Raw genomic sequence first — 10,839 nt, 5'->3', positions numbered from 1 at the left:
CTGCCCTAGTTATGGTTGGTCCAAAATGCTTATTTCTCAAATGCTGAGTCTAACAAACGCAAAGACTGGAATGTCAGTCTTTAGGGGAAAAGGGGATTGGACTGCAACTCAAAACCAGCTTTCTCTCAGCTTGGCACTGATACATTCACTGATTTCTTTGAGGTTCCCTTCCCTTTCTTCTTCCTGCACACTTTTGCCTTTACCCTTCAGAGGAAATAATAAGAACATAAAAATGACTTACTAAGTATTCAGAAATTGTCCGTCTTGCCTCTTCTCCACCTCTGTGAAAGAAACACACTGCCGTGATGTGAACCAAATCCTTATTTGCAGTTATGTCCAGTGTCATCATTCATGTTTCCCTAGCCACACACCTGACGGGTTGATCAGGTGTTGAAATGCCAAGGACAGAATAAAGCCCAGGTTCATGGTGTTCCTGTTTTAGAAAGCACTGGAAAAGTGGTCTGTTTTTTTTTTTTCTTCCCCAGGAACGTTTGGTTGGTTATTTTGCATCCCAGACACCAAATGCCACTGAAAGCCTCAGACCCTGCCTCACCACTACCACACAGAGCACTTTGGGGACTTTCTGCAAAATGCTGTAAACTTCCTTAAATCAGTAAAATTGGGCTGAAACCAGATGGGAAACCTATTGAATTTCACATGCCAGGATTTTGCAAATATTTGTCATTAGAGACAGATTATTCTAATTAAGTCAGATTCACTAGAAGACAAAGCTAGTAGGACTGATTTTTATTTAGATGAAGCCTTGCAGTTTGTGTTTAAACTGCCTATTTAAATAGGCAGCTAGCATGGTAATGACATCTTGGGAAGAAATAAAAAAAAATTCTTGGAGATACATAATGTGTTTAATTGAAACCATTAGTTTTACTGGCAAACAGCTTCATATTTCTGTTCTGTTAATCCGAACAAAGTGCTGCAATTATGACTCAATACATAATGTCCTCTAGTGCTATTCGCCCCGTATTCCCAAAGTATAGAAAGAACACAAAACTATTTTCAGTTAACAAAACATTCCATGCTTCTATGCAGAATACTTTTATTATATGGTTATCATATACATCAGAATTATATTGGGAACATTTACAAATATGTAAAGATGGTTCAGAACCTCCATTATTCACATACACACTAACTCACACACTCATTTTGCATGTCTAGTCAGTTGTCAGGTGAATGATGCACAAAATTATTGCTTTGTGAACATACACCTCAGATTAGATTTAATCTTCAGTGGCAAGAATTGAGATATTTAAAAAAACCAAGTCTTAAATACCCTGTATAACATACCTGTGCATAAACCTAAAGATATGTTTAGCTTACCCATTACCTTTGAAATACTTACCAAAATTAAAATTTGAAACCCATTTATAAAAAAAAAAGTATTAAAAAGTTCACCATTATTTACAAATCCGATTAAATTACACATAAATAAATATTTACATTCAACACACTGCTTCCCTTAATACACATAAAGCCTCCCTGGAAATAATTTTTGGCCATAATAGGCAAAAAAAAAAAAAAAAAAAAAAGAGAAAGTTATGTGCCTATTCTTTCAAGTTTCCCCTCCAATTTAAAAACAAGACAATATAAATATGTGAATAAAGCTGCAATATCCTTAGACACAGAAAGTGAATTTTCTAAAAGCATTTTCATTCCTTATTAAAACAATACCAATATCCACTGCAGCCAACACTGCTGCAGTTTCTAAAAGCCTGAATATTTCCATAAAAATAAGCATGTCAAATGCCATCGGATAACTTTTAAGTCTAGCAGGATTTTAGTACTCTCCTATGGTAATCTGAAAATATAGAATAAAAACCAAATAAAACAAAAAAAAAAAAAACAACCCACAGAATAATCTTACTATTTTCAGGTGTTTATAAAAAAAATTAATGTACATAAATCTATATACCATTGTTTAATACTGCTTTATTGTTACTGTTGCATTTAGAGAGAATAAAACCCTGAAATTTTATCAGATAATAAACAGGCTTCCATCTAAAACCTGTATCTTAAAAACTATACAGGAAGCTGGTCACCACTAGATACTTAGATGTGGAAAAGAAATCTAAATATATCTGTATATTTCCATCAAAACCCCTTTATAGCACCACTTTTACAGCAAAGGATTTCAATACACTTGTACCAAGTACTTATCTTCAGGTAATTGCTTCCACAGATAAGGGATACTGCAGCTTTTAGAAAGACTTGTCTCATGGATCCAGGGGGAGTGAAGATCCTGGATAAGATGATGTTTTTCCCCTCCTTTCTTAAAAACAACCAAAAAAAAAAACACCAACAAAAAAAAAAAAAAAAAAAAAAAAAAAAAACACCAAAAACCCCAACAAATCCCTATGTTCCCTCCCGGCAAGAAGATCCCAGTCTGCGCTTAGGAGGAAGAGTTTAAAGTCTGGTTTCTCTCCTTTTACTTCCTGTGCTTATCCATTTTATCAATGGTTTTGTTGGTTTCTGCAGGGCTCTGGTCGCCAGCGTTCATGTACGTTTTGTCTGCTATTTTTAATGCTTCATTTAGGTAGTTCTGGACGGATGTCATGGCAGCGCAGATGGCAGCACTCCCAAAGCCATGTGTGATCAGGCTAAAATGAGTCAAACAGCCCTGGATGCCAGGGTCCAAGATGGGACTAGGTCTCGTGTTTCCAAGAGGAGTTCTGTCCTGAGTGAGGAGGTCTGTGAATTCCTTACAAATCTGCCTGCAAGACACAAAGCGATCACACTTTACCCCATGGTGGGAATTTATGCAAAAGCAAATAAATAAATAAAAAGAACAGAGAAAGCCCGTATCAAATATTTGGCAGTTATGTGGGAATTAAGAGCTTTCAGAAATCCATTACTCCGTCAGCAACAGTGTCTAAAATTAAAGCCTATTTCTCAGCACCGGTTTTTGATGAACGTCCTGTTGTATCTATGCCACAAAAACACATGCACCGCAAAATAATCTCTCTGCCTCTGGTGTCTGGCACTCTGCGCATCATTTGCTCTAGATTTTAAGGGGAGAGTGGGAATTTAGGGCTAGTTTCTATGAGAACTTCCACAGCTGCAGTCCAGTGATTTAGAGAGACTGAAGCAGCTGAATAGGAGATTTGGTTTGGTAGCGCATATTCTGTGTAAATTCCCTTCCTTGACAGAGGCCTAGGCCCTGATCCCGCAGACGCTAACACATATGCCTGGCAAAACACGAATGGTTAATAACGCTCCAGCGTATGTTGTTTGCTGCTTGTAAATCTGTCCCCTTGACGGGATTTCACGGGAGCTGAGCAATCTTAACAGCATCATCGCTCTATGAGAATTTCCCAATCACAAACATCTTCCAAAAGATCGTTATTAGTGCCAATAACAATACCAGTGATGGCAATGAAGAGCGGAAGGAGTAGTGCTCAGTAAAAAGCATAAGGTTCAAGCTATGGGAAAGAGAGAGACTGTACTTCTAGATTTCTAACATATATTCTTGTAAAAAAAAGGTCTCTTTTTGGGAAGGTTGGATTAATTCAGCAACAGGAGTGTGTTTTGCACACCAGATCTGAGCCCGAAGTCAGGGCAACTCTTCCCAGCAGGCTTTTCTCAGATCCTCTGCAGAGCCAGGGTGACTTCAAAAGCAAAGAATTGCCCCAACCCCAAACCAGAAAACATCTCAGACCAGAACAAATAATGCACTAAAGCTTTGTAAACCTCAGCCTGGGAAGGCTGGAGGGGGGAGGGGACAGCAAGCACCCCAGCCACCAGTTTTAGACAAGTGCAGCTCAACCCAGGTATTTCCAGACAGAGACCTGTTCAGTACGTGGGTTACGTACCGGTCCAGGCGTCTGCAGGACAGCTGCTCCTTTACCCTTCCTCCTCCTGTTTGTCAAGCTTTGCAATAGGAATTTCATTAACTACAGGGACTTTTCACATCTACCAAAGGCTGGCTTTCACTGAACTATGAAATTCTTCAGCCACAGTTGTCAAAAGGGACCTCCACAGTTTTTGATTCCTGCATCCCACGGAGGAAACCCGCATGCTGCCATTGCCAAAAGTTACAAGGACACGGCAGCGGAGTGTCCCTTGCAGCCAGCACGCCCTCCAGTAACTCTCCCTGGAGATGCCCCTCTGGCTGCAGATACACAGAGGGTGGTGAACCATCTCCTCCTCCCAGTTCCGACACTGGTTCACATTCCCAGGCTACACCTGCCCTCCAGGTCCTCAACGCTGTCAGACCTAGGGACACCTTTTTCTTAGATACAGCTGTCCTGGTATAGGACTTTCTGAAGTTTTTACTACAGTCAGAAGAAGAAAGAACAGAACTAGCACAAACTGTTTTAGAGTTACCATACAAGGTTGTTATTATTATTGTTGTTTCAGACTAAAATAACTGCTGCCATAGTTGAATTCAAACCAAAACCAAATAAAAATAAATTCATCTCCCTGATTAAAATTACACATGTAAACGTACCAAAATATCCTCAGTCACAGATGCTCATGGTCAGACAAAAACATCTTTAAAAAGGAGAGAAAAAAAAATCCGCCAAACTTACTTTGCAGCAAGAAGCATATTCTTTCTGTTTGCCATTTCATTGCGGCCCATGTGTGGTCTAGTTAAATATTCAGCCACTGCTTTGGAAGGAAACTCTGTCTCACAAACGTAACCAAAGTCACGAGCAAGATGCACAGCTTCACCTGGCGTGGGTAAAAGGGAATGCTTATTAAATGTCGTTACATCTATTTATTATAAGGCGATCACTGAAATTAAGCAGAGTACTGTGAATTTTTGAAGTGCCTTCCTATTTTAGAAAGGGACACTGCTATCTTACCACCATACCACTCATTACCATTTTCCAATTAATAGATCAGTGTTTCTTTTTAAGTTTGCACCAAGGAAAAAAAAAAAACAACAAACCTATATGGTGACTGTTACAAAAACTAATTAACTTGCCTCTATAACTGGAAAGAAAAAAAACTCTTGTCTCTATCCAGATTAACTGTGCAGCAAAGACTAGAATTCAATCTATATCAAAATTGTCCACTGATATTAAAAAAATACCTGGCAACTAAATTCTGCTTCTATAACAAAGAGTTTATCAGCTTAGTATATATATTTTCTAAATACTTGCTAATAAACATTTTAATATAGAAAATAAAACTGTAAGGTGTACAACTAGGCCACTTTCTTTTTTTAAGGCAATTCCATCAGGCTTAAAAGAAAAAAAAAAAAAAAAAAAAGATTGGCATGATCGGTGCATTACCTGTAATGTGCACGTGCGCAGGCACAAGCTCTCTTAAACCCAACTTCCAAAGAAAGGTTTTAAATGGAAGTTGCTGTATTATTTGAGCTGATGTAGAAGCGAAATAGCAGTAAGGTGTCTTTAGAACATTTTTCACTTTTCAGTTGCTGCTTCTGTTCCTGTTAAATTGTACCACTACAAGGACCAGCTTTACACAGAAACACCGACCAACCACACACGTACATGTACACACCCTCTTCCAGCCAGCTCAACTGATAGAGGGGGTCCTCATGACACGTTACAGGTTAAAGGGGCTCCCGTTTCCTATCAGGAAGTCAAAAGCTATAAATCTCACTTTATATGCTTGTTTATTAGGAAACCTTCTGAGGATACCACGAAGGTAGGGCCAGGCATTGGAGTCAGCTGCCTCAGACTTATTTTACTTTTCCCCATAGGGAACCAAACCCACGGATGTGATGAGTTTCACCTCTTTTTCCTTCTCTGCATGTCCCTGCACACACTCTCACAAAAACCGAAACAAACCAGCTGCCTCAAGAAACACAGGATGGAAAAACATGCATTTTAGAGACCCTGGCATACAGAAGTTACTGCATCCCTGCTGGCATCGTGAGGAAGAGGAGCATCAGCTGGGTGTGTGTAGGCAGGGCTCTGAGGCCGTGGACTTAGCGACCAGACTTGAAGGGAAAAGAAGGGGAGAGGAGCCCCTCAAAGGCAACACAGCTGTTAGCTGCTGCAATGTCCCCATCGCACTCATTTTAAAATAAACGAAATCTCTCTATTACGTTCATTGACTTTCTAGCCTTTCCAAGCTTTTCCTCGAGGATGAAAGCTGTACACAAGGGAAGAAAAAAGTTTATTTTCAAGACACGTTCAAGACTGACCTTCCACCAAAGATGTCAACAGTGTCACATTTGCAGCTTTCCTTCTACCAGCAGGAAGATTTAAGCCAATTTTATCCAGTTTTTCCCTTAATGATCTGCCACCATTTTTAGATTTGGCTCTGTCGTTAAAAGACAAAAAAAAAAAGAGGCCTTATTTATCTTCTGGGAACATTTACTTTTTAAAATGAGAAATTCCAGTTACTGACATTCAATAGGGTTCTACTGAGGGGGAAGATAAAAACCAGGCTCTTTTCAAGTGACCTACTTTTAAAATACTCTACTACAAACCAGCCAGGATGAAACACAGCAGAGGTCAAAATCAAAATGTTTCAGACTGCACCATCAAAACCAACAGCTGTAGAACGATCACAAGCCAAATTAAGCGTACACAAAAAAGGACATATAAAGTGTCCTTGTGATGATTAATCAAGACCACGAGATTTAATCCAAAAATCATTCCATGGGGAGACAGTTTGTCACAGAAAGCTCCATGAACCGTTTTTGAGACAAAAATCCAACTTTAAACAGGGAATTAGAATTGCTGTCAGAGCTGTTAATAGCACTTCGAGAAGTAGCAGAAGTGCAAAGAAGTTTTATTTCCAAAGCCTATTAGGATTCAGTGTTGTTGGGCTTCTTAAAAATCAGAAATTTGCTCCAAGGTTTTCTTAGCTCCTGGTTGTGCTAATCTGGCTGCTCATGCACACACAAGCACAAAGGGAAAAAAAAAAATCCCCAACAATAGAAGCTGTGGGGATGGCAGCCTACCTTCTGAGCACTCCTCCTAGCAAAGAGGCGTTGAGACACTCGGGGGGCGAGAGCCGCCTCTGCACTTCTGCTACTGTCACTTTGTATTTCGACGTGGAGCTCAGGAGGGAAAGTCTCCCCGGAACCGAACAAAACACTTCATTGGGGTTGATGACCACTCCAATTAATCCGTCCTTTTGGCAGGGGAGACTCAGAGCGCTGTTTTTCGTTAGGGAAATGGGACCTGCGAGGGGAGGAGGGAAAGCAGGTATTTTATAAAAGGGGAAAATAAATAGGAAGTTGCAAGTGAATTTCCATTCTACAAGAAAAGACCAGGAGACGGGATTTCGTTTTGCGTTAAATGCTCGCCTCACCGACCCCCGTCCCCAGCATCAACCCGCACCGCGGGCGCGGCTGAACGGTCCCGCAGCCGCTCCTGAGCCACAGCGGCACTTCGGCACGCTGAACTTGAAGGAGCTGCCGTGCACAACTATGAATACTGAGAAAAAGCACGAAAACAAGCCTCGGGAGCAGCCTGCCGCAAGTTAGCAAATCCCTGCTTATAAAAAGCCCGATACAACTACGGACTCCAAACCGGCATCCTTCAGCTGCTGCCAAAAACTCCTTCCGAGCTGGGGCAGGGAGAAGTCTCCCAGCTCCTGCTGGGATTCGTCTTCCACCTCGCACACGCGGATTTAAGAAACCGCCTTTGGAAAGTAATCCCAACCAATTCAACAGACAGCACGACACAGAGGGATGCAGCCCAGGAGAGAACCGAAAGCAAAACGTTGCTCGTTAGCGGCTTCAGCCTTTAGGTGAATGGGGACAACAAAGGATTTGCGAGGAGCAAACCACAGATCCAGCTTTTCCATCCCCTTACCAGTCCGCCCAGTTAACCCCCAGCGCTGTGCTGCGGACTCCCAGCACCGCTGGGAAAGGGTTAAAGCGCCGCGCTCGGCCCCGCTCCCCGGAGGGGGAAAGGTTTTGCAGCGGGGCATCTGACAGCGAAATTATTCTCCCATGAGCTAAAGGCAGCAATCAGCGCTCTGACAAACACTTCTGCTTTTCCTCAGTTAGGTATTTGTTTGAAGTCTTCAGAGGAAACTTGCACTGATTTTTTTTTTAGAGCACAAATTTGTTTAAAAACAAAAGGAGGAAAAAAACCCTAAATGACTGTAAATTGAGTCAATACGTCTTCCTTCTTCTTTAAAACCTCAGCTACAAAACCATTTCGATTAAGATAAAGCGGAGCAGGCTTATGCCAGTGAACTCATTCCCTTCAAGTCTTGTAAAGAAGGGGGGGGAAAACCCCAAAACAAACAAACAAACAAAAAAACCCTCAAACTGTCTTCGAGTGCTAACAACACCACCAGAAGAAAAAAAAAAAAAAAAAAAAAAAAAAAAAAAAGGCGCCCCATGTCACTTCACGCACACGTATTCCAGGGCAGCATTAAATTCGGTCCAAGGTCCCGGTTTCCATTAAAGCCACGCAGAGGAGCCCGGTGTCACCCGAGGAGCCTCGGACGGCGTGAGAGTGTCATAAAACCCCACTCCGCCTTCCCGATCCCGAAGGATCTGCCTTTTGCTAAAAGATAATAAGGCGTCAATTCACCGGTGCGTCATTAAACTTTTAACTATTGACAAGGGAAAGTAAACCGCGGTGCCACCTTACTGACCTTTTCTAATGACTGTCTGGTCATGCATTAATAAGTGTTGATCTTCCACGTTCTGCAAAGAGAAAGGGGAGAAAATTTTGCACCTCTGCAAGCTGAGAGGGAAGAAGCCGGGGGCTTTTGGGACACCCACCCCCGCGCCCCCATTTTAAGGGCAGAAAGGGAGAAAAGGCGGGTCTGGCTCCCAAGATGGGAATGGGGCAATGAAAGCCGGGATGTGCCGAAGGGGCTCGGGCATCCCTGCCAGCCCATCTCCCGCGGTGAGGGTCCGGGGGGTGTCTTACCTGCACCTCCTCCATCTGATGGGCCATGTCGTGCAGGCCCAGGTTATCGGCCAGTGCGGAGGCGTCCAGCCCGTGCCCGTGGGGCAGCAGCAGCTCGGACCGCCGGTACGTTTCCCTCCGGCCGCCGGCTCCGCCGCTCTCCAGCGCCGAGAGGTGGGGGACCAGTCCGGGCCGGCCGTGAGGGGGGGCGAGGCCGGGGGGGTCCTGGCTCTGCCGGTTAGGCCAGGGGCTCTGCTGCTGGCTAGGAGGGGGCGGCGGCGGCTGGTGGAGCGGGTTGATGGAGAAGGGGTCCCCGAGGTGGGAGTAGGGGTCGCTGGACTGGGAGTAAGGCAGCGGCTGGTACGGGGGGGGGAAGTAGGGGGGCTGGAAGTCGGAAGCTCCCGAGTGGGAGAGCGGCGGAGCCGGGCTGTACAGGTGCTGGCTGACGGCCGAGAGGTGCGGGAGCCGCGGGTTCCCGTTGCTGCTCCCATCGTGCCGGTCCTGAAAAGCACAGAGGGGGGATGGGAGGGGGATGGCTGGGGGGGGGGGGGCTGTGGGGCAGCCTAGGCCCGGGGGGTCGCATCGGGGGGCTGCAGGCGGTGGCGCTGGGGCAGAGGGGAGGACGGAGCCCAGGGAGTCTTCTCCCAGGAAACCAGCCCCGCTCCCAGGGAAGGGATCACGAACGCCCGCCGCTCCGCTCAGCCCCAGTCCCGCAGACCGACCCCGCACTGGTGCGACTCATCCGCGCAACCATTAAAAGATGAACAAAATCACACCGGCGACGCAGCTCCTTTTCTGCCGCTCTGCCCCGACTGGGGAAGAGGTCGGGGACTGCGGACCCGCTGCCCTTGGGGAGCGGGGCCCCGGGCAGAGCAGGCCAGAGACCCTCGGCACCCCGCCCGTCCCTCCCGGGGCCGCGCAGCCCCGGCCCGACGGCCGCTAGCCGGGCAGGGACGGACGGCGTTTCTCTCCCTCTAGCCGCCCCATCTCTGCTTCTGCCCCGGCCTCAAATCTCAGCAGTCAAAGCGTAAATGTCTACACCGAGCTGATCCAGGGATTTAGCAGCTTCTGGCTTCACGGTCATTAAAATAACAGGGCCGGTTAATAAGAGGTGAATGGGGTCCCAATGGAGCGTGAAGCGGGGACTGCGGCTCGTCTGCGGGAGCCAGGCAGGCGGACCGCGACCGATGGAGCCGGGGCGGGGGGAGCCGCTGTTGGAGGGATCAAAGATGGGGGGGAACGACGACACGCTCCCGCGGAGGAGGGGGACGTGGGAAGGGAGCCCCGGCCCATCCCCGCAGCGGCCGGTACCGCTCCTCTGCTTCTCCCGAACGCGCCCCAGGCCGGGGGGGGCCCTGAGGGGCTGCGGGCTGCCCCCTTCCGCCTTCGGCTGCTGCTGCGTCTCAAACCCACTCCACGGGGGGACACCACACCCCCGCGGGCTCCTTTCTCCTAGACGGGGCTTTCACCGGCGTTTTACTGAAGAGTTCAAAAGAGTTGGGGAAAAAAAAAAAATCGGATTTCCAAAGGGAAAAAAAAAATAAAAAAGCAACTCAGGGGTCTTCGGGAAGGGACCAGTACCGTCGACGGGGGGGCCGGGGAGGGGGGGGGGAGCGGGAGAGCCGGCTGGGAGGGAGCGGAGAGGGGGGGGCGGCGGTCGGGTTCCGCGCTGCCCCACGCCGGACTTCCCCCCCCCTTCCCCAGTCTCGACCCCTCTCCGCGCTCCTCACCTCGCAGTCCTCTTCGTACTTGACATTATCTGCTAGTTTCCACAACATGGCGTCCAGCCTCCAAACCAGGTGTGCGGTGCCGAAAACAGGCGAGACCTCAGCCCCCCCCCACAGGCGGTAAATCCACGTCGGCGCTGGGGAAGAGGAGCTGCCCCCCGGACGGAGCTCAGTTGGCAGGCATGAAGGCGGGTGACGGACTAAACCTCCGCGCTGATGGTCACTCGGGTTTTTTTCCCTGCCCAGACGCCCTTAATGGCAATAGGATTATCATAACTCCTCCCCAGGGACGGCTC

The 10,839-nt window shown here is 46.6% G+C and overlaps 1 protein-coding gene across 1 annotated transcript; it reads right to left on the bottom strand.

Moving 5' to 3' along the window:
* Positions 1-2,170: 2,170 nt before the first annotated feature.
* TFAP2C (transcription factor AP-2 gamma) lies at positions 2,171-10,594 on the bottom strand. Its single transcript, XM_086760721.1, has 7 exons — positions 10,547-10,594; positions 8,838-9,317; positions 8,557-8,608; positions 6,902-7,124; positions 6,137-6,255; positions 4,548-4,689; positions 2,171-2,729 (listed from the first exon to the last, which is right to left on the bottom strand). The coding sequence occupies exons 1-7, from the start codon at positions 10,592-10,594 to the stop codon at positions 2,444-2,446; spliced, it is 1,350 nt and encodes a 449-aa protein (XP_086616847.1). The 3' UTR covers positions 2,171-2,443.
* Between the last annotated feature and the right edge of the window lie 245 nt (positions 10,595-10,839).

Source organism: Chlamydotis macqueenii, chromosome 16 (assembly GCF_036417535.1).
Source record: "Chlamydotis macqueenii isolate bChlMac1 chromosome 16, bChlMac1.mat, whole genome shotgun sequence".
NCBI lineage: Eukaryota > Metazoa > Chordata > Aves > Otidiformes > Otididae > Chlamydotis > Chlamydotis macqueenii.
This window is presented reverse-complemented; position numbering and strand designations above follow the sequence as displayed.